Source organism: Gracilinanus agilis, chromosome 3 (genome assembly GCF_016433145.1).
Source record: "Gracilinanus agilis isolate LMUSP501 chromosome 3, AgileGrace, whole genome shotgun sequence".
Taxonomy (NCBI): Eukaryota; Metazoa; Chordata; class Mammalia; order Didelphimorphia; family Didelphidae; genus Gracilinanus; species Gracilinanus agilis.
Window position 1 is genome coordinate 454630046 of NC_058132.1, and position 24577 is coordinate 454654622.

Below are 24577 nucleotides of genomic sequence, written 5' to 3' on the forward strand. Positions count from 1 at the left end.
TGTTTCACCCCTTTAAAGTGTGGAAATGCCCCGATTCTGCGTACCTTCAATGCTGCGCCCTGTTGTGGGGTTCCTTCGTTCCTCTGGACTCGTTTTTATTTCCCCTTGAGGGGTCCTGTGTGGTTCGGTCAGGAGAGATCGAGCAGCTGCTCCTTTAATATTCATTTTTAACATGGTTACATGATCTTTAATTTATTTTTAACATTTGCCAGAGCCTTAAATATATTCTAATACTTTTCATTTCAGATCATCCGTATTTTGTTGCTGTCCAGTTCCATCCTGAATTTTCTTCTAGGCCAATGAAACCTTCTCCTCCATACCTGGGTCTGTTGCTTGCAGCAACTGGTACACTTAGTGCTTATCTTCAACAAGGTTGCAAATTGTCTTCAAGGTAACTTTTAAAAAATGTTTATAGCAGTTTACAGCAATTGCTATTTTATTTTTTGATCTTTCTTTGCCTACTTAATACATATAGAGCAGTCAAGAACGTCTTGAATTTTTCTTTAGTAAAGGATACTAATATTAATAAATTAAAGGTCTCCTCTAAAGCTCCATCATGGTACAGAGCTGATTATGTATTTTCTTCTTTCATATTTCCATCTTGATCATGTTGCAGGAAAAAACCAAAGCAAATCAGAGTGTCTACATTCTTAAAGCCATGTCTAAAACATAAGTTGTGACAGGTTTTCACAAGATGGAAAAGGATAGACTAGTACAAACTTGTTGATAGACCATACATTTGTTTGAGGACCATCTTAGTTAAATATAGAGAGGCTCAGCAACTTACAATAACCTTTTGAAAATGTGTGTGTGTATGTGGGTGTGTGTATTATTTATAGTTTTAGTATGGTGCCTTAGCATGTAATAAATATTTGATAAATCAATATAGGGATATATCTGGTTAGTAACAGATGGATTACAGTTTGTGTTGATTATGCCCAGATCAGCAAAGTGATAGTTCTTTGAAGTATTATTATGATAGTATTTATCACTTTTAATGATTTGAATTAACACATTTTAACAGATTTAGGTTTGTGAGTATTAAATTATTTTCTTCTTCAAAATGACAAAAGGTAGAAATGATCAATGCTGGAGGGCCTGTGGAAAGACAGGCACATTAAATCATTGATTGTGGAGCTGTGAATTAGTGTGATCATTCAGTTGAAGAGACTAGATGAAGAGACATATGCTTTGACCCAGAGATTCTCCTGCTGGGAATATACCTTCCAAGGAGGTCATCAGAAAAAAAGAAGGGCTCAAGGACAGCTAGGTGGCAAAGTGGATTTAGAGCCAGGCCTAGAGATGGGAGGTCCTGGGTTCAAATAGGGCCTCAGACATTTCCTAACTGCGTGACCCTGGGCAAGTCACTTAACCCTCATTCCCTAGCCCTTACTACTCTTCCACCTTGGGATCAAAACATACTATTGATTCCAATGTGGAAGGTAAGTTTTTTGTTTTTTTTTTTTAAAGAAGAAAAGCTCCATATACACCCAAATATTTATAGCTGTGCTTTTTCATGGTCACCAAGAACTGGACACCAAATAAATTCCCATAGATTGTGGATTGACTAACAAGTTGCGATACTTGGATATAATGGAATATTATTGGGCTGTGAGAAGTAAGTGATGGGTATGATTAATACAGAAAAACAGAAGACTTAGGAACTGATGCAAAGCAAAGTGGGCAGAGCCAGGAAAACAGCATACACAATGACTACAACACTGTAAATGGAAATCATTTGCCTCTCATTGTCATAATTTAAGAATGAGAAGGAAGAAAGAATCTAAATCTTCCTAAATGTCTCTAAATCGGTCTCTTCTGGGCATGTGTTGTTGGAGAGCCCTTGTATTCTGTTTTCCTTTGAAAATACTAATACCATAGCAGCATTAAATCATCTCCCTGCTTACAAAGGAAGGTGATGCCTAGCTCTATTGGGATACTTAAAATAGCCAGGACATTGACTTTGACTAGGAGACAGGATTGGTAATTCTCACAGTATCACAGAATTTCAGAACTGGGAGGATGTTCAGTGGATCATCAGTTCTACCCAGACCTGAAATTACATTCCTTCTCCAACATAGTCAACCAAGGTTAATGAAGCCTTTACTTGAAGACCTCACATAAAGGGGAACTTTGTACCCTCTGAGGCAGCCTATCCATTTGGATACCTCTAATTTTTTTAATTTTATTTTTACTGACATCAACACTAGATTTGTGTCTTTGTAACCAAGTTCTATCAGGGGTAAAATGTATCTCACCCTCCTTTTATGTGACAGCCCACATACTTGAAGACAGCTCCAATGTCTTCTTGGAGTGTTTTCTAGGCTAAACATTATGAATTCATTCAGCTGGATCCTCATAAGGTGTAAATTCAAGGCCATTCATTGTTGAGTCTCCCTCTTCAGGATGCTTACCAGCTTGTGAATGCCCTTTCTGACATGTGTTGTGCACAACAAACCCAGGGTTCCAGAGGTGCTAAAGCAGAACTCAACAGAATTATTGCCTCCTTGTTCACTTCAAGACAGGCCTTTATTAATTCAGCCTAAAATTATATTAGTTTTCTTGACTGCTTTATGATGATATTCATTCACATTAAACTTATAATCTACTAAAATTCTCAGTTCCTTTTTTAGGTGAATTGTTGTCCAGTCATGTCTCCCCTATCTTATACTTGTCAAATTTTTTTTAAAGCCAAATGTAAGACTTTGAATTTATTCCCACTAAATTTCAGCTAATTAGGTTTTGCCCAGTGTTCTAGCCGGTCAGGATCTTTTTGGATTCAAACTGTGGAATCCAAAGTGTTTGTGGTCTCTCCCAGGTTGATGCCATTTGCAAATTGGATAAACAAGCCATTATTCATTATTATGGGTATCAACTCCTTATTTGTCCTTTCCAGGCCAAAAATCAATCCCTTTGGCAAGAAAGACAAACAAAATGAGTGCTACCTGTGCGCTTGTTGCTATTTGTCATCATCTTATTCATCTAGACAGCAGTCTCACCCCTTCTTGAATCTCCTGTTTTGCTTTTTAAAAAGTCTCAATTCATTTTCATTATCCTTAGCTTTCTTCACCAGATTCTGAGTTATCAAATCCTGACACTTTTCTTACAGGACCACGCCTATAAAACATCCACAACAAAAATATGGGTATGTCTATAGAAAACCTTTGTTTTTATATATACACACATGTTATATAATAATTATGTAAGTATATACTTCACAAACATATGTAATAGGAGTTGATCATTAATAATATAATACAATATATGTGCATGTATATAGAAAATGTTTTATATACATACACACGTATTATATATTTAGTAATAATATTAATTATAGAAATCTATGCTTTACAAGCATATATTAATGTTTTTAATTAATAACATAATAATACAATATAATATGTGATATGTTGTAATATACAATGTAGATAATATATGTAAAGTGATTCATAATCCCTAGAATGCTATATAAATGTTAGGTAAGACAATGGTGACTTCCACACATGCCATCTTCTCTTATCTGCCCTTCCTTTGATCTTCTGTAGATGGCAATTTATAACCTAAGTTGGTTGGCAAATTTCTTGTGCATTCACATTAGTCTCCTTAGACAACTCTTTTTGCATCAGAATTATTTCTTTGTCCTTTTTTTGAGAGATTATCATCCCATTGGATTAGAATTCTGTGATCAGATTTTAGTTCATGAGATTTTTCATGTCTTTCTTCTGAAGTGTTTGAAATTTGCTTTCCTAAAACCTAGGGAACACGTTAGACTTCACCAGCTTTCTTCTTTTCTATCAAAAACTATAGGAGAAAGGGGTTATTTCCCCATCATTTCCTTGTGAGAGGTAAGAATCAGATCAAGAAAAAAATTTTCCCTCATTTGTTCCTCTACTTTCTGAAGGAAGATTATCATAAAAGTAAGTGAAGAAATTATTAGTTATGCTGCTTTTGGCAGCATGAGAACTTCCGCAAATCCCAGATAATCGAACTAATCTTTCACTGTTATCCCATGGATCATGTTTGTGATCGGTCTGTATCCTTCTTCTCCCTCTGTCCAAGTAGTCTGTAGAATTCTCTGAGGATGGGGTAACGTCTACTTCTTCTAACCCTATTGATCTTTACCAAAAATACTTTTCTCTATACACACACATATATTTTATTTACTTATTCACTTATTCATTCATTCATTTATTTATTTATTTATTTATTTATTTGTTTATTTACTTGCTTACTTATTTATTCATTCATTTATTTACTTATTCATTCATTCATTTATTTATTTATTCATTCATTCATTCCTTTATTTGTTTGTTCATTTATTTATTTATGCATACACACAGAATATATCTTCTACATATAAGATGCCTTTCCCCCTCACTCACTTTTCTCTCTCCTATCTCTTTTGAATAAGGTATACCCTTTCAGAGCCAGTTGTTCAGTCTTTTCCGTCGTGCCCAGCTTTTTGTGATCCTTTTTGGAATTTTCTTGGTAAAGATACTGGAGGGATTGGCCTTTTCCTTCTCCATTTTAGAGATGTGGAAACCAGGGCAAAGAGGGTTAAGTGACTTGCCCAGTATCATATAGCTAGTAAGTGTCAGAGACCAGATTTGAACCCAGGTCCTCCTGCCTCCAGGCTTGGTGGTCTATCTTCTCTGCTACTTAGCTACTCTGTGTTAAATGCTTTTTACAGATAATATCATTTGATCCTCACAACAACCCTGGGAGGCAGGTGCTGTTATTATTTCCATTTTACAGTTGAGAAAACTGAGGCAAACAGAGGTTATGTGACTTTCCTGAGATCACATAGCTGGTAAGTGTCTGAGGCTGGATTTGGACTCTGGTCTTCCTGAGTCCAGATTCAGCTTGGCCCATAAATGGTGCCTAAAAGGAATTAAGGGATTGAGTAGGAGCTATTCATATATTCCCTTTGTCATATTCAGATGTTTGATTATAATGGCTAGCCTTTATATAGAACTTTAAGATTTGAAAAGCTCTTCACAATTATGCCATTTTATACCTACAGCAAGCATAGGAGAGAGGTACTACACAGGCAAATAAAAGGGGCTCAGAACCCTTTTAACCTCTTTTCTCTGACTGCTATTAGATCTTTTATATATTTTGTATATTATTTGACTTACATGTGGTATGGGTTTTGTAGACCACACCATTTCTTTTTTTAAGAAACTGAGATTTAGGGACAGCTAGGTTGTTCTAGCCAGGCCTAGAGATAGGAAGTCCTAGGTTCAAATCTGGGTGCAGATACTTCTTAACTGTGTGACTCTAGGCAAGTCACTTAACCTCAGTTTCTTAGCCCTGATTGCTCTTCTGCCTTTAACCAATACTTGTTATTGATTCTAAGATGGAAGATAAAGGGAGGGAGGGAATGAGGGGAAGAGAGAGAGAGAGAGAGACAAAGAGAGAGAGAGGAAGAGAGAGAGAGAGAGAGAGAGAGAGAGAGAGAGAGAGAGAGAGAGAGAGAGAGAGAGAGAGGAAGAGAGAGAGAGAGAGAGAGAGAGAGAAAGAATTAACCATTAATCTAAGATTTAGAGTATTATCATAATAATTTACCTTTATATAGTATTTTGTAAAAAAAGATAGGGAGATTATTATTCCTATATTACAGATGAAGAAACTGAGACTCCCAGAGGTGGCAGAAGCAATAAGAAAAAGTAGCTCTGTTGACTTCTAGGCTCCTGGGAGTTGCCGTGAGATTTTGTAGGACTGGCTTCAGCAGCAGCCTGGGAAGTATAACGTGGCTCTGTCATTGACCTTGTGCTATTTGACATTGTGCAAACTGCTTGTTTCTTGTATGCCTCACATTCTTCTGTGTAAAATGAGGCAAGAGAACAGACTTGCTTCATAGGTGGGTTAGGAGGAATAATTCATAAAAAACTAACCATCTGGTAATTTGCGAGTACAAAATCTAATATAAATGTTGCATCAAATGGCTATGCTGTGGCCTCATGTGGGATGTCTGCTTGCATAAGGTTTATCCCCATAAACTGGCAGGGAAACCCAGCAATTTCTGCATAAGCCCCAGCACAACTTCTCTTAAAACCCAGGTGCTTGCTGTTGCCTCCCAGATAGTAGCTATTGGGGGCACCAGGCAAATAAATAACTACTTTAGAAACCAGCTCAAAGACTCTGCTTTTCAAATAATGCCCAGTAAATGTGCTGGAGTTCATGGACGATATCTCTTCCTCGGACCTTTTTGTTTGATTAAGGGAAGCCTTAGAAAAAAGATAGCTTTCACTCTTAGAGAAAGAAATGGCAAACCCTCCAGCTCTTTGCCAAGAAAACCCCATGGACATTTTTACAATGCATGATATTGGAAGATGAGCCTCTCAAGTCCACATTTTCTCAAAGAGTCAGAATGATTGAATAACAACAGCCAACCATAATTTATAGCATATAGAACTAGAAGGTTAGCAAAGTACTTTAGATAGATGATCTCATTTTATCAGCAGTTTGACCTACTATAGTAATAATTTGTCCAAATGAGACCTTTTTTTTCCCTTGATGATATAATGCTTGGGCATAATGGGCTGTCATGAACTTTATGCTTCCTAGTTCTTGAGATGAAGGGATTTGGAAGGGACCCTTCACTCCATGCCCTATCCTTTATCTGGAGTATTAGATTAATTTTATAGTTTTGGCGACCAGCACCACTAAATGAATGGGATGGGATTATATATTTATATCTTTAAATTTTTAAATATATCTAAAAATTTTTATTGAAAGTCTTTTAAATCACCATTATTTCTAAATATATCCTTTCCTTCTCCCCTTTGAGAGACTTATCCTTTGTAACAAAGAATAAAAGAGAAAGATTAAAAAAAATCAGTGCCAAGTTTAGTTGGGTCCCAGGTTGGTGGGGCTAGAGCTTTATATAGATAAACAATATCATCACCTGTAACTCAGCCTGAAACAAAGGTAGAAATAGAGTTATAGCCTTGAGATGAATGACTTCCCTAGAATGGAGATCTGGGGATTCTCCACTCTTTTCAGGGATGTGCACAGTTTGATATCTTTAAGTGATGAGCAGGGGAAGCCAGTAACTTTAGCTAAATACATCTGAGCCTGGAGGCTCAAACTCTGCCTGAAGAAAATCTTATTTCTCAATGTCTGAAAAGCTTCTAGACAAAAGAATGTCTTGGGGGTAGAAAGCTGATTAGCTGAATGCCCAGCTGTCCATTTATCTGCAGAATGACTGCAGCTTAGAAGAATCATTTTAGTTAGTTCAAAGCTCATCACATGGGGCTGTTCTAAAGGTATAATAAATCCTAGGAAGATAATCTTAAGCTAATATTTCTTGACACTTAATATTTTTCCACTTATGTTGCATATGGCTGACAAACTGAGACACCATAATTAGTCCAGAGAAGGATTTGGTATTCTCACCATTGAGAAACTTGATCTCTAGCACTTTGAATGACCCTTGAGTTAGGCGGCACAATGGAAGTGTCCTGAGTTCAAATGTGATTTTCGACAATTGTAAGGATCAAATGAGAGGATTTTTGTAAAGTGCTTTGCAAATCCTAAAGTGCCACATAAGTGTTGGCTGTCATTATTACCTAACTGGTATAGTGGATAGGGCATAGACCTAATAATGAGGGAGACCAAGGCTTAAATCATGCCTCAGATACCTAGGTAACCTTGGGCAAGTCATTACATTTCAGCTTTAATGTCTTCTGCAAAATGGGAATTGTAATAATCATCATATTCACTTCCCATGGTTGTTGTGCGTCTCAAATGTGATAATGTATGTAAAATGTTTTCTGAGCCTCAAAACACTACAGAAATATCAATTGTCATAAACAAGGTACATGGTGGAGTGAGAGGATTAACATAGTTATTCATACAGAGACTAGTTCATGCCATTGCCAACAACTTCACTACATCAGCACAGTGGCATTTCTCTTATTCTTTTTTAATGGTGGAATTGATAGAATGGAACATGGCATATGGTAATAGATTCTTATTGTTTTTGTATTATGGAGCTATTTCCTACGATAGGATGATGGAAGTCCTAAGAGGCATAGGCAATGGCAATTCCCATCCTTCCTTGGAGATTCAGAACAGAGGAGCAAACCAGGAGGAGGGAAGGAGTGATCCAAAAGCTAAGCCTTTCATTTTCTGGGAAATCATTTTGAAAATAAAAAAATGGGAAATGGACACCAGAAATGACTGATACTGGGTGTAATAATTTCATTGAGAAGTTAAACTTTTTAAGTTAATTTCTATAAGAAGGAGGACAAAAAGAGCTCATAGAGCACCTTAGTCAGCAAACATCTGACTTACTTTCCAAACAGAAAAGATTACTGCCAAAGAAAACACTGGGTTTGAATATAAACTTAATGATAATATCTTTGCAAAGAAGGATGATGAACAATATTATCCCATAAAACTGAGAGAATTGGTAGAAGTTGAAATGAATTCAAAGAAACCTTGGCAAGCTATTCAGCTATGCAAAGTCATCTTAAGGACAGTTCAAGGATGAAAATGAAAAGAGAATTATAAACAGAAGAAAAATAGACTTGGGAAAAATCCCCAAAACATTTCAACAAAATTTTCTTCATCAGTGATAGTTGACTTGCTACACTTGGATCCTAACATCAGAGTCCTCGATATGCTTTCCATGAGGGAGAAATTATTAAAGCAAAAGATAACCTTAGAGCAGAGATGGGAAAAGCAACTGGTTTGAACCAATTATATACAGAGGAGAAATATATTAGAGAAAATTCAATTGTGAGAGCATTGAAGGACAAATATGCTAATTATCTGATGGAGTCCGGGAAGGTACCAAAGATGTGGAAAGAAAATTTTAGATCTTAAAACTACTGAAGAATCAAGAGAACATCATTGACTAATATAATAACTTCTCTCCATCTTTACAAAAGTCTGAATAAGGGTCAACTATACTTGATGAAGGAAGCAGTAAGGAACAAGCAGGTTTTCCTAAATGATAATGGACCACCTCTTTACCATCTTCCATTTAATTAAAATGATTTTGTGAATATAAGGTCCCATCATGCTATTTTTGTCAGTAGAGCTTACAGGATCTTGTCCAGCAAGGTGTCTCCCATGTATGCATTATTCACAACTCCTTGAAAGGTAAAACAGAAATAGCCCTATTCAGTGATTTATAATAAACATCAGTTGAGGTATAAAACAGGAAGATGTATATTAGCCAGAGGTGTTCTGCACAGTGAAGGAAGGAGGTGATTTAGTACAGAAGTAAGATTGTGGAAGGATTCCTTGTGAATGATGAGGTCTTCCAGAAGCTCCTATTTTCAAATAACATTGTGCTGATAGAATGAAGCCCAAGACACAGCAAAACCTGGAAAAGATTCACTCAAAGGAGTTTTGCCTGTGTGTCCACATTGTAAAGACCAACTGGATGAGGAAGGGGCGTGGTCTTGGTTTCAACCTGTGTTTGGATAGACAGAGCCTCCTCCAACAGGACCTTTGGGTGGGCAGACAGTACAGATGTACAGGGAGCCAGATCTCGATCGGAACAGCAGAAAGAGAGGGGACAATCTTGTTTCTAGGAAGCTGAAAAAGATCTCTTATTGACTCCAAATTTCCTGTAAAAATGTAAGAAGGGGGGTGATTAGGAGGATTGGGGTGTAGTTGGGAACCCACTAATAAGATGTGAAATGTCCTCCCTCACAGCCACCCCTCCTTACAGGGAGACAAATGGGGTTCTCTGAAGAAAATGGGGATCCCCAGAAAACTCGTGCTGGGATGTTGTCCCCTCAAGGGGAAATGAGTGTAACCCCGATAGGATTTTGGTGCCAATCAGGGTACCCAGAAACCTCACCTTGCTTCCCAGCAGGGAGTCAGGCTTAAAATGGAGATTCAGCCAGCCTCCTTCACTAACTTTTACACTATGCCTCTCACCAATAGGTTACATGCAGATCTGACTTTATAAACTTGAGGGTTTATTTCAGGAACTGATAACAGAAGGGAATGAGAATGGGGTTCACAGGAAAGAGGGAGCAGGGTGATTCCCTAAGCCCAAGTCCTTTACCACGCCAGGTACCCACAGAAATTCAGACCCCAAGATCTGAACCCTGTGTTCCCCAAATGCAGCTTCATTTCTCATGCTTGCTATTGTATTTTCTCTAAAGCTATGATTGATATTAGTCACAGAGGGATACTACTGGGCAATGCCCAAGGCAAGTGAGGGGTCTGGGGATTGTCTCCCCAAAGGAAGTCCAGACCCCCTCACCCCCAACTCTGTTGAAGCAGTTGCTTGTTATCATTTGTTATCAGTGACTTTCAGGAATCAGGAGGAAAGCTGGTCTTTGAATGTCTGGGAAAAAATTTCCAAAGCTTACTTCTGAGGGTCTCTCTGCCAATTATCAACCACCTCCCACATTGGCTTCCCCACAAAAGCTGCTCCTTCTGGCTCTTCAATCCCAGAACCCTTTGCTCTCCTCCAGCGGTCACTGGGTCTTCTTCTCAACATTCTAACTGCCAAAGTTCCAAAATGCCAGGGCTTGTGATGCTTTCTTACAGAAAATAAAGCCCCATGTTCCTAATCCTCCTATTTTGCTGATCTGGAGTGTTGATGCCTCTAGAGAACTAAAGGCAGTAGAGAGGCACATGGTGGTGGGGGAGCATGTTAAGATGCATTGCTCTGGGCTTCAGAACTCTGTCCCTGAGAGGCAGTGTAAGAGAAAGGGAAGATAGGCTCATCATGTGCCAAGGGCATGAGTGGACAGGTGGCCAGCCAGAAGCCTCCATTATGCTCTCCCTGATGCAGAGAGCCTTTTGGAGGGTCCCCAGCAGGTTAGGGGAACCTCCTGGGAGAACCTGGGTGAGAACACGCATGGGAGCCACATGGAGTCTGTAGACATGGAGAGATTTCCTATATCACTGAAAAGACAGCTATTGGCGAGCTGAGAATATGGAGGGAGCAAGGATAAACAAGCCAGGTTCTGGAGTGTTCACAAATTTGAGTGTGTGTTGTCTAAAGAGGTTCTACTGTCTCTAAAGAGACTACTTCTGTTTCTTAGGCAGTTGGGTGGCACAGTGAATAGAGTACTGGGCATGGCCCAGGAAGACCTGAGTTCAAATCCTTGCCTGAAACACTTTATTATTTGACCCCAGGCAAGTCCCTTATACTCCACCTCAAGTAATTCCCATAGTCCCTTTAAAAAAAACAAAACAAAAAACCCCACTTTCTTTTGAAGTAGAAAGTAGAAGTAGAAAGACCTTGACTAGGTCTTTAGCTCTACTTATCTTCTTTTTCTTTCCAAGTTAAGTCTCCTTTTCTGTAAAATGGGAATAATTATTATTACTGTTACTATTGCACCTTCTACCTCAGGTTGGTTGTGAGGATAGAAATGAGATATTTGGAATGTGATTTGCAAACTATATTATTATTGCTATAATTCTTTTTCTGTGAGATGTAGAGTGGAGTCCCCTATGCAATGATTTAAATAGTAGCCTTTTTCATTAGGAGGAGAACATTTTGGTCTTCAGCTAAACTTTCCTGGATCAGCTCTACTTGAGAAGTATTTTTTAAAATATAAAATAGATCTTCCAAAGATATTTATTTAATTGTCATTCTTGTAGATCTTATAATCTATGTTGATCTTTTTTTCTTTTTTTAGGGAAAAAACCCCTTTACTTTCTGTCTTAGTAACAAGTCTAAGGCAAAAGTGCAAGGGCTAGGCAATTGTAGTTAAGCAACTTGTCCAGGGACACATGGCTAGGAAATGTCTGATATTGGATTTGAACACAGGCCCTTCTGACTGCAGGCCTGGTGCTGACTCCATTATGCTACCTCGCTGTCCCCTATGTTGATCTTTTGATCTTGTGTCTCTACCTAGCATTTATTACCATGAGCTCAGAAAAGCTTCCTTTTATAACCAAACCAATATGGCTCCAGCTTTGCCTTATAACTTCAAGTAACTGTTTTTTCCTAAGTTCTGTAAGAATTTTATAAGTTGCTTTTCCCAAAGGAGGAAACTCTGGCTTTGCTTTAAAACCAATATGGCTCTGACTTTGCCTTATAACTTAAAGTAACTTTTTCCCTAAGTTCTATAAGAATTTTATAAGTTGCTTGATCCAAAGGAGGAAGCTTCCCATTTTTTATCTTTTAGATCAGAAATCCATTTAGGAAGAGTCTTCTTATTTTTCAATTTAAGCCTTCTGTTTCTTGCTTCTTGAATATTCTAACAAGCCTCAGGGCTTCAAAACCATATCATTCTTTGTCCTATACTACAGCTTCTAATTTCTGATAAAAGTTTATGGGAATGGTGGGCTAAGTGCCTCCATTTCCTTCTGCTGTAACTGGGGTTGATGGTCTTTTCCCCCCTCTAAAACTATATGTTGTTTCCTAGCTTAGAAAGAACAAGTAATTTCCATATTCCCTTAAAAAAATTAGACTTTCCACTTCCTTTATGTTTACTTGACTAGATCTTTGGCTCTATTTATCTTTTTTTCTTTCCAAGTGAAAATTCTTATTTTTTCCCCCAATTACATGTATTAAAATTTTTTAACATTGTAAAATTTGAGTTCTCAATTCTTTCCCTCTATGCCTTTCCTTCCTTCTCCTTGAAAAGAGAAGCAATTTGATATAGATTATCCATGTGTGGTCATGCAAAATGTATTTCATATTAGCCATAATGTGAAAGAAAACACAGACCAAAAAAATCTCTCACACCCAAGAAAGATAAAGAAAGTTTAAGAAAAATATATGTTTTAATTGCATTCAGACTCCATTCTTTCTTTCTTTGGAGGTGGATTGCATTTTTCATCGTAAGTCCTTTGGAATCATCTTGGATCATTATAGTGCTGAGAATAGCTAAGTCATTCACAGTTAATCATCTTGTAAAATAGTGCTGTTTCAGTCTTCTTTTCAAATACTTTCTCATTTAGTATTTTTCTGAGCTTGTAGGCAGGCAAAACTGGAAACTAACTAAGATGTGGGTAGAACTGCTCTCTGGGACTTCCTCTTCATCAGAATAGAGGATGTTGGTTCCAATTCAATTAATCTCTTTTTAAGATGCTCCTAGATATACTGTGGTTTAGAAATAGAATTTTCATTTGGAAAAGTATTAACCAACAACAATTAAATTATGTTAAGTGTTTACTAAAGAAAATATATTCTATGGGGAAGCAGCTTGAAAAATCATTGGATTTAGAATCGAAAGACTTGATTAAAATTTTGGCCCTGCCACTAAGTACCTATGGAAACTTTGGGCAAATTAACCCCTCCCTAGGCCTCAGTTTCCTCATCTGTACAATAATGGGATTGGATTAGATGACCTTCCAGCTCTAAATATGTGATTCTATGATTCTAAAGACATAGCCCAGTAGGAGAGGCAACATGCTTTTGGATAAAGCACTGCATTTAGAGTTAAGAAGACCTGAGTACAAATTTTGCTTCATGGACTTCATGATTTTGTGATTCTGAACAATTTCACTTAACTTTTCTCTGCCTCATATTCCTCATCAGTAAAATGGGGGTTGGACTTGATTGCCTACAAAGTTCCTTTGAGTCCTAAATCTATTATCCTAAGTCTACTCTAGGGACTCCAGTGTATATACAGTCTTTATATTTTCTGTATGCAGCTTTGCTTTTACCCCAGTACTGCTGCTGAGAGAAATGCTTCTCTGTCCCTTCTGAGAGTTGATTTTTTTTTGCCATCTGTTTTTGTATTTATCTCAAAACCATCACAGCATATCCCTGGAAGTCATTAATGCTTGAGTATGGTACCACGCACCATAATATATTATTAAATCTATTCATGATAAAGCCAGTAATGAAATTGGAAAGGATCAGTCTTAGCAGTTTTTCCTTCCCTTTTCATCAGCAACTTTGAACATTGATGGGGATTTTCAATGAAGTGATGGTTCTATTTTGGCCACAACATGGCCCATTCTCAGAGTAACCCAGCAACTGCAAGATGATGGAATTTTCTTAAAGTGCTATGCTTGAGAATAGTTTTTGAGATATGTCTATCTTGGGGCTGATTGAGCTGAAAAATATTCTGAGAGCAATTCTGCCTGCCCCAGATTATCTTCTGCCTGTAGGGATAGGGATTCCCCTTCATTCCCATGGTCAGAATCATGCCTAATTTAGCTTGGGACTAGAATGAATCTTAGAAAACAGTGACTAAATGATTCTTCTTTGCTCCTCCATGGCTCGAAGGCCAACAGGACAGACTTAAATATATGACATTAATAGTGATAGCTTGTAGTCCACCTGCAATATTCAGTAACCCCTAACACTCTCAAGTCTGGAAATATTTTTCTTCTGTGAAATTCTTTGTCCATAATTCCCAAAGAATTATTATGCTGCTTGTCCCTGGGCCACCTTTAAACTTTATTGTGTTTTGACCCAGGGAATAATTATTTCATTATTTGAGTTGTTATGTTTATAGCAAAATTGAAATGGAAATTGATATATTGATTAAATAGTACATTGCTGATTACAGGACTGGAAGTCTTTAAAAAATTTTGTACAAGTGATTTAATTAGACTTTCTTTAAAATTGAGAAGCAGTTGTTATAATAGATAGAAGCCAGCATCGAAGGCCTTGCTTCACCTCTCACTTAGGGTACACAAAGGGTGTGTGACTATGGGCTTTACCTCATAGGATGCCAGTGCGGCTTCCTAAAATTGTAAACTGCAAAAACAGTGCTGACCTGATTTGGCTTCCACAGCTGGGGATTCTCCATGCAAGAAGTCACAGACAGCCCTTATCCCAGGATGTAAATTAAATAGGGATACATATTTTTTGATTTACAATGTTAAATAACTGATACTAATTTTTTAAAAAAGTTTTGTCATACAAATGTAGGTTAAAGTATTTCCCTCTTCCCAAACTAAAGTTTCTTTGCATTGTTTGCCCTTGGTTATTAGTATCAGAAGGGAATTAATCATTACATTGAATGTTTTGCATTTAATAATTGCCCTTGACTATATTCTGCATTTTCCGATTAAGCGCAAAACTCTTTTAGAGCATACTAAGCTGTTATTTCATTGCTTTTATATTTTATGGCTTCCAGGGGCACATTCAGAAAGAAGTAAGTACAGCAATAATAATGCTTTGGAGAAAACTTTTATGTGCATGGTAGCAAGCTATAAACATGCTTATTCACATTAACAATGCTTTGATATGCCGTATGGTAGCAGGAGGGTTGGTGCATGCTGGGAATTCTAATGAACGCTCTTTTTTTACCTGTGTGTATACCTAAGACCAACCCTTTCTTTAGTCAACCAGTGGGTAATGGGCTAATCACCACCCTCCGGCAGCACAAAAGTGTGTACCAAACAGTCCTCTTGTAATTCTCCAACCTTTATGGCTTTTCCTATCCTCTTGGTAAAGATAAATATTTTCCCTGAATGTTCTGACATTTTGCCTCCATCCTACAACTCTTAGGATTTTAACAGCTGAATTTGATCGTCATAAACTAACTCTGCCTATTCCGTTTGCAGAATTGCCATCCTTAAGTCAGTGTTGTCAATATTCCACAGGCTGGATAAAATCCCTTTGTGCTGCTACAGGTGGTTTAGACTTTACCTTCGGAGGAGAAATGGAGCAGGGAAAACTGTCTCTTTTCTGTGCTCATTCTGCTTTCTTTCCAAAGCATGTGCATGTGTGGGAGACCCTTACTCTGGGTTGACTGTTCAATGGACAGGTAGTCAAGTAAGGGAAAGGCTAGACACTAACTCTCTGTAGCATTCAGGACTTTTAACTCCTAAATCTTTGCCTCTAGCGGCTGGTCTGTATTACTTGGCTCCCTGGTGAAGATTTCTCTCCTGTGGGATTGGGGCTCCTGCCACTGACCAGGCACACAGACCTCTTCCTGTCAGGCTCTTTTTAGCAGAACTGTAGGATTTATGTTTGACTCATGCGAATGCTGTTTCTATCCCCTGGAGTGTATAGAACCTCGCCTAGAAAGGATGTAGAGAAGAAGCCTCAGAGTTAGGAAGAAGTGGTTTCAAGGCTCATCTTTGGTGCTTATTGTCCTGTGTGATCCTGGGAAGTTACTGACCTTCTCAGGGTCTCAGGCTGGTTGCTGAAAAAGTGCTGAGATTCTTTTTTTTAAAACCCTTTCTGGCTTAATATCAATTCCAAGATGGGAGAGCAGCAAGGGCTAAGCCATCAAGGTCAAGTGACTCCCCCAGGGCCATACAGCAAGGAAGTATCTGATTTGAACTGAAGTCCTTTGGACTCCAGGCCCGGAGCTGATATTCATGGTTAGCATCAGTTTCCTCACCTAGGACTGCCCTTAGTATACATTGATGAAATAACTGGTTGGTTTGGATTTCCTCAGGGTTTAAAATCAGTAAATACTTATCAAAAATCTACTAATGTATATTTTGGCTTAACATGCAGAGTGCTGGGTTTGCACTCCTGGAGACTTTGCTTCAAATCCTATTTTAACCATAGCTATATGTCCATGGATGAGTTTCTTCCTTTTTTCCTTTAAAAAAAGATATCTTGGGGGGCAGCTGGGTGGCTCAATGGATGGAGAAACAGGTCTTGAGATGGGAGGTCCTAGGTTCAAATCTGGCCTCAGATACTTCCTGGCTATGTGACCCTGGGCAAGTCAATTAACCCCCATTGTTTAACCCTCACTGCTCTTCTGCCTTGGAACCAATACACAGTATTGATTCTAAGGAGGAAAGTAAGGGTTTGGAAAAAAAATAAAGATATCTTATTTTACCAATTACATGTAATAACGATTTTCCACATAAGTTTTCTGAAGTTATATGATCCAAATTGTCTCTCTCCCTTCCCCTTCCTGGAGATGGTAAGTAATTTGATCTAGGTTATACATGTATTATCGTGCCATATTGTTCATTTTTGAAAGAGAATAATCTGTAAAACCCAAACCCCCAAACCCAAATAAATGAAAATGGGAAATCGTATGCTTTGATCTGCATTCTGACTCAAACAGTTATTTTTAGGTGGATAGTATTCTTTGTCATAAGTCCCTCAGAATTATTCTGGATCATTGTATTGCTGAGAGTAGCTAAGTCTATCACATTTGATCGTTTCACAATATTGCTATTACTATGTACAATGTTTTCTTGGTTCTGTTTATTTCACTCTGCATGAGTTAATTTAGTTCTTTCCAGTTCTTTCTGAAATCAGCCTGTTCATTTCTTATAACACAATAGTATTCTATCACTGTTGCACCAGGATTTTTTTCAGCCATTCCCCAATGGGTGGACGTCCTCTTAATCACCAATTCTTTGCCACCATAAAGAGGATTGCTATGAGTATTTTTGCACAAGTAGGTCCTTTCCATTGTTTTGTTTTTTTTTAAAATTATCTCTTTGGGATACACACCTAATAGTGATAGTCTTCCATCAGAGGGTATGCACTGTTTTATAGTCCTTTGGGCATAATTCCAAATTGCCTTCCAGAATGGTTGGATCAGTTCACAACTCCACCAACAATGCATTAGTCTTGGACAAATTTCTTAACCTTCCGAGTCTCCATTTCCTCATCCTTAAAGTAGGGATAATAATACTGGAACTCTTGCCCTACATAACTATTATGAAGCTCACCTGAAATAATGTTTACAAAGTATTTTGCACTCCTTAATGTACATATAAATCTGAGATGTCATTATTACACTGCTGTTTCTGTTGTTGCTGTAAGGCACTGTGTTTTTCTTAACAAGATGGAAAACACTATGGTCTCTGTCTTCAAGTAGCTTATGGTTTACTAAGGGCAATAAGACATTTATACAAGTGACAATTGACTTAGGAAGAGCAAATAACTGATTCTAAATATTTGTTGGATGGTCACAGAAAAGGATTAAATTTATTCTCCTTATCCCAAAATGAATGGGTAAAAATTGCAAGAAAACAATCTTATCTTGGTATAAGGAAAATTCTCTTTATAATTAAAGATGGCTAGAAGTTCAATGGATTAGTCAGTCAGTTTACATTTATTAAACACTTTTTTTGGTGCCAGGCCATTGGATAGAGTGCTGGACCCAGAGTCAGGAAGACCTGAGTTAAGCAAGTCATTTTAACCCTATTTTAAATTTTAACTCATTTTCCTCCTCTGTAAAATGACCCAGAGAAGGAAATAGAGAACCATTCCAATATCTCTGCTGAGAAATCCCAAATGGGGTCACAAAGAGTCAGACATGACTGAAAAATGACTAAAGAACAACAGTGTGATGCCAGGCGCTTTGTTGATTGTTGTGGCCTTGAAGAAGGACTGTTCCTGCACTCAAGGAGCTCACAAACTCCCGGGGAAGACAATCTACGAACCGTCACAGTCAGGACAAACTGGGGAGCCTCAGAGGGAAGGCACTAGGATTAGAGGACTTGGGAAGCCTTTTAGAAGAAGCTGGGGCTTTTGTTGAGGCCTGAAGTAAAGCCAGGGAAGCCCAGGGCTGGAGTTGGACAAGGAGAACATCCTGGGGATGGGGAGCAGCCTGTGAAAACATACTAAGCTGGGAGAGAGAATGCTGGGGATGAGGAGGGGACCCTGAGGGATCACAGGGCTTTTCCCTGTCTGCAGGCTTTTGATGGGAGTTTGTAGCCAGTAAAGCTAAGAATACAAACAGAAAAGCGACATCTCTTTCCCTCTTCCCATTAGAATGCAAGCTGCTGCAGGCCAGGCACTTAACAGGTACACAAATACCTGTATACAGAATATGTAGAGAATGAATGATACAAAAGGGTTATGTGTTATTGGTGCTGAGACTTGAGGGAAGTCGGGGGTTTCAAAGTGGCAGAAGTGAACAAGGAATCTGTTCTAGTTATGGGAGATGGTGGGGGTAAATTATTGTTGCTGTTCAGTTGTGTCTGACTCTTTGTGACCTAGTTTGAGTTTTTCTTGGCAAAAGATAGTAGAGTGGTTTGCTGTTTCTTTCACTAGCTCATTTAATAGATGAGGAAACTGAGGCAAACAAGATTAAATGACTTGCCCAAAGTCCCCAAACTAGTAAATGTTTAAGACCAGTATTGGACTCAGGAAAATGAGTCTTCATCAGGGGTGTCTTGGTGGCTCAGTGGATTGAGAACCAGGCCTAGAAATGGGAGATCTTGGGCTTAAATCTGGCCTCTGACATGTCCTAACTGTGTGACCCTGGGCCAGTCACTTAACCCCCATTGCCTAGCTCTTACCACTCCTCTGCCTTAGAACCAGTACACAGTATTGATTCCAAGGGGGAAAGGAAAGGTTTTTTTTTTTTTTTAAAGATGAGTCTTCATCTATCAGATACTCCAACAAGCATTTATATAGTGTTTATTATGTACAGTGGCTATGCTAATTGACAGAGATGCAAGGGCAAAGACAGAAACAAAACAGTCCTTGCCCTCTAGTAGATTACATCCTGCTGGGTGGAATGGGGAGGAAACATACAAATCAGTGCAAATAAGTCAATAAATACAAAGTTATGTACAAAGTAGAAGCTGGGAGAGCATTAACAACTGTGGGGTCATTAGGAAAGCAAGAAAGACTTCCAGTAGGAGGTAGCACTTGGACTTAATCTTCAAGAAAACTAGGGATGCTAAATTAGAATATGGCATCTCTAAGCAGATTTATCCAGTCATTCTTCTTCCCCTTCTCCCATGTGAGTCTAGGCCGTAGTATTTGCCTGTTCTAGTGGGAAGACAAAATTAGCAGTTTCCCTGCTAATTAGAATCAGCATGTGGTCAGTACTTTATTTTGAGTTTCTAGAACTTGGTGAGCCAACTGTGAAAGTTGTGGCTTCCTTTTTTAAATAGACAAAACCACATTTATGCTTCTCTGGTTAGGTAAGTAGCTGCACTAATAAAATCACTCAACTATATGCTGTGTCCTTTTTAGCCAAAGAGAGAGATTGAAAGAGAAGGAGAAGTATAAGCAATTGCCCTGAATTGAAAGAAATCTCATTATACCATCGATTCTTGCAACTTCAACATCACGAACTCCCTTAGCAATTCCAGACCAACCCATTTCTATCAGGGATTTGAGCAAATTCAAGGGCTCTTCCCTTCCATGTAAAATAAAAAACATTCTTAGTTTTAAGGAAATTTAGGGTTTTAGCATTGCTAAAGTGAATAGAGTACATAAGTACATTGCTTATTATTGGGCCATAAGAAATTATGAAATGGACAATTTCAGAGGAAACTGGAAAAACCTTTATGAACTGGTGCAGAGCCAAATGAGTCCAACTAGGAGAACAGTTTATCCAGTGATAACAGCATTATAGAAAAAGACAACTTTGAAGGACTTCAGAACTCTGATCAACAAAATGATAAGTCAAAAGCCTAAAAGAATGAAAATGAAACACACCCCTCACCTCCTTATAGAAAGGTGATGAACTTAAAATGCAGAAAGAGACCTACAGGGGCAGCTGGGTAGCTCAGTGGAGTGAGAGTCAGGCCTAGAGACAGGAGGTCCTAGGTTCAAATCTGGCCTCAGACACTTCCCAGCTGTGTGACCCTGGGCAAGTCACTTGACCCCCATTGCCCACCCTTACCAATCTTCCACCTATGAGACAATACACCGAAGTACAAGGGGGTTTAAAAAAAAAAAAGAAAGAAACCTACATTTTTGGAAGTGTACAAATGCAAGAATTTGTTTTGTCAGACTATGTGGCTATATCTTGAGGGATTTTTTTTGTTACTTTGCTCAACAGAGGCTGGAGTCAGGGAACAGGAGGGAAAGATTAATAAAAATACTTGTTGCTTAAAATTTTTTTTTTATTTTAAAAAGAAAGTACTTCTCAAAAAAATCATTTCTTAAGTAATAGCAGAAGGAATGTGTGTTGGGGATGTTGGGGGTTTACCAAGAGGTCGATTAGGGAAATAGCTTTGGTTTAAAGCTTTAGCAGCATGATGATAAGCCAGGTTTAAAAATTAAAATATGAAATTTAAATTATAACAGTGCAATGTTAAATTGATGACTTAGAATTTAAGACATAAGCAAGGGGTTCATTTTCTTTGAGCAAAAGCTAGGTCTTTGTACATTGTAAACTGGTTATTATGAGAAGCCATCATAACCAAGGATCAATAACTGGTTGTGTTTGCTTTCAAAGATTAAGTAGACTTTAGGGTTATAATTAGAATGGTTTTCAGTTGAAGACATTCTCAGCTCACTTATTCTTTCTGTTCAGTGACAGCTACAGTGATCTTAGTGATGACAGCTTTCCTGAAAGGAAGAGTCCTGAAATAGTAACAAATTTAGACTCCCCATGAGCAAAGAGACTCAAGCAGGTAAGATGAAATTCTCTGCTGCTTTCTCTTTTTAATTTTACTATTTTTTTTATCTGAGTGCAAAATTCATGGTGAGCCTCTGCTTGGGCTTACAATTCCTCAGTGACTCCTCAGTTCTGCAGTCTCTTAAACTGCCAGACTGAAAAATCAAGGGCCACTGAGTATACTGCCGAGGGCACCAGCATCCTTCCAGCCATCATTGGCTTCTTGCTCCCCATGTACAAGCTCTTGCCAAGTCTTATTGATTCTACATTCATAACATCTTTTGTATACACTACTCCTTCTCTCTAATAACACTGTCACAGCCCTCATCACTTCACACTTAGACTCTAGCAGTAGCCTTCTGGCTGACTTCCCTGCCCCAAATCTCTTCCCTCTTTAGTTCATTTTCCACTCAGGTATCCAAGTGGACATTCTAAATACAGATCTAACTCCTTGGTCAATAACATCCCATGGCTCTGAGATCAAAGCTCCAGGATCAAATGTAAAGTCCCCTGTTTGGTTTGTAAAGCCCTCCTCCTTTTCCAACTCGCCCCCTCCATATATCCTGTGAGCCAGTGGTACTGGCCCTTCTGTTCCTTGGAAACAGCATCTTCCAACTCAAATCCATTCATTTTTTATGGCTGTCTCCCATACCTAGAATTCTCTCCCTCCTCATCTCTGCCTCTGCTTCCCTGATTTCAAGATTCAGCAAAAATCTTGCCTTCCATAAGAAACTTTTCCTAATCTCTATTAGTATTCATTCCTTCTCTCTGGATTGATCTCTGTGTCCTGATTTGCCTGCACATACGTATTTATGTGTTGCCTCCACCATTAGATTGTTAGCTGCTTGAGGCCAGAGAATGTGTTTACTTTATATCCTCAGCACTTTATACAGTGCCTGAGGTTTGAAGATACTTGATAAATGCTTGTTGACTGACTGCTGCTCCAGGGACAGATGAAGGAAAATATATTTTGAAATATTTTTTCTTTAAAAATGACTATTGACTTACTGTGTAGGGAAGGGACTTGATTGGTATTGCCAATGATAACTTCCATAATTTTTCTGATTTAGTCTTTTGTTCCCAGAGAGAATTTGCATAATTTCTTAACCCTGTTCCCCCCTACCCAAACCTCTTAATATTTTCATCATATTCCTTGATTTACTTTCCTTTATTGTTTTGAATTTTGCTAACACAAAATAAAACAGGAATTGTATATAAAATTGTATATACATCTTTTTTTACCCCCTGCCCTCCTCCCCCCTTCTTTCCTTTCCCCTCCTCCCCTTTTCTCCTCCCTCTCTCCCTCCCATTTTTTAATGGCATACCTCAGTAACCTTTGTTGTTTGCTTATTTGCCTGCTTCTTTTCCTCCTCCTCCCCCTCCCACTGGAAAAAAAAGGGAAAAAAACCCTGAGCTGTATTAAAAAAAAAAAAAAAGCCTTGAATGCAGCTGGAGGGGAGGCAGGCTGGTTCTCCCTGTCTGAGAGTCCATGGGCTCCCTCTAGTATAGCTCCTTTATGGCTGCCCTCTTCCAGGCCTTCAACAATGTTGAAGTAGGCCTAAATTCCATGTGAAGTTCACTGACCCTAAGAAGGAAGTGGAGGCTCCTGATTCCTTCTGTGCTTCAGTATCTTTCCCAGCCCCAGGGGTCTCATCTGCAGCCCATTCCACTGACACTTACCCCCTTGGTATATCTCGACCAAGATTCCTTGATATGGCTTGGCATTTTCGTGCCCCAGAGTCTGTGGCAGGCCCAGGGGAACTTCCAGGCAGCTCTACTGATGTCTGGGAAGGTTGCTGGGCACCAGAGCCAAACTGAGTTGGGAAGAGTCCAGATTCAGAAGCTGGTTGATCAACTGAAGTTGGCATGAACACAGTCTTTAAAATTCAGGGTTCAAATAAATGATTAAGTCTCTGGTCTAAAAAAAAAACAACAAACAAAACACATAAATGCTCCATGAGTTGGGTTTGAAAATGCAAGTTTTATTCTGCATCTCAATTCCATTTCCTCTTTGTCAATAGGTCTCCTGATTGAGGTTCTTAAATATTGATTTGGCTTACTAAATAATTATATGATTATGAGAGTGTTTGAGGTTATTCTGGGTTCTTGATGTCCATGCCAATGGAAGAACAATCTCTGCCAGATTACCTACCTAATTACAAAGTCTTTTAAGTATAGACTTAGAAAATGATTGTAAATATTTCATTTGGAGGCTAAACTAGATCTAAATTTTAGAAAGTATGTGGAGGCTGTTATGTTGGAAAGAGTGTTAGATCTGGGATCAGAGAGTAAAGGTTGGAATTTTGACTTAGTCACTTGGAACTTTCCATTTCCCCCAATGTAAAATGAAGGGACTGAACTCTGTGACTTCTAAGATTCCTTTCAGTTATGAATCTGTGATTCTATAAGGTTGGCTACTTTAGCTCCCCCACTTTTTAATGAAGAGATTGAACTAGGTGGCCTCCATTTAGCTTTAAAATTATGATCCTGTGACCAAGTGAGAATTTTTTTTTTTTTGGCCATAGCAACTCATTTACTGTATACTAAGGTATGGTCAAGTTGTGATTTGCATTGGTTGAGAGAGAGTACATACAACTGTGGAAACCACAGGTATTTGCAGTTCAGATTCCACCTCTGATATTTGCTACCTTTTGAGGTTGGACTTAGATGACTTCTGAAAGCCCTTCCAACCCTACACTTGTGGTTCTTTGTAATGATAAATTGAACAGCCATGTTGCAATCAAGATGATGACAGTTACCTGCTTGGAATGTAGAATGAATTGAGCCTGGCAGGAGCCTGGCAGGTGCCAAGGGCAGTTGAGGCTTGGGTATAAAAGCTAGGATTTTTGAACTGACAAGGATCTCAGATTTGAGATTAGGTTGGAAAGGGTGGTTTTGGGGTAGGCCTTAGGTGAGCTTATTCAACCAGCAACTTATTTCAAACTATTTCATCAGTCCCTGATCCTGAATTAACCATCAAGAAGAAACATCAACATCTTATCAGCAGAATAATTTGATTTAGGTTCGGCCAATCTGGCTCAACCAGGCTGGCAGCTGTCGAACCTGATTAACATCACTTCAAAGATCATTAATAACATCATTAGCCTTAATTAAATAAAGACTTCCTGTTGTCTTCTTCCCAGCCATTTCCTGCTTCCCCTTCCCTAAGCCAACTGTTATTAATAAATCTTTAAACTTCAAACTTGGCTTCATCAAGAATCCTAGGGCTTTAGTAGATCACATCCTTAGGATATTTGAAGGGAAGAGGAGTATTATACCTTTCAAAGCAGAGTTTAATTTTCGGTCAACTTAAGTGTTATCCATTAGTACAGTGTCAGTTAGACAAGATATCTGTATAATTCTAACTGCAGATTCATTGTCTGTTTGGTAACTCT

General features: G+C 38.4%; 1 protein-coding gene across 1 annotated transcript in view; it reads left to right on the forward strand.

Moving 5' to 3' along the window:
• The window catches only part of CTPS2 (CTP synthase 2), a 139548-nt gene extending 118356 nt beyond the window's left edge, over positions 1 to 21192 (forward strand). Inside the window, exons 16-17 of the mRNA XM_044670348.1 lie at positions 247 to 391; positions 21099 to 21192. Of these exons, the coding sequence (XP_044526283.1) occupies positions 247 to 391; positions 21099 to 21180 (227 nt within the window). The 3' untranslated portion in view covers positions 21181 to 21192. The remainder of the gene's footprint in view (positions 1 to 246; positions 392 to 21098) is intronic.
• Positions 21193 to 24577: the final 3385 nt, after the last annotated feature.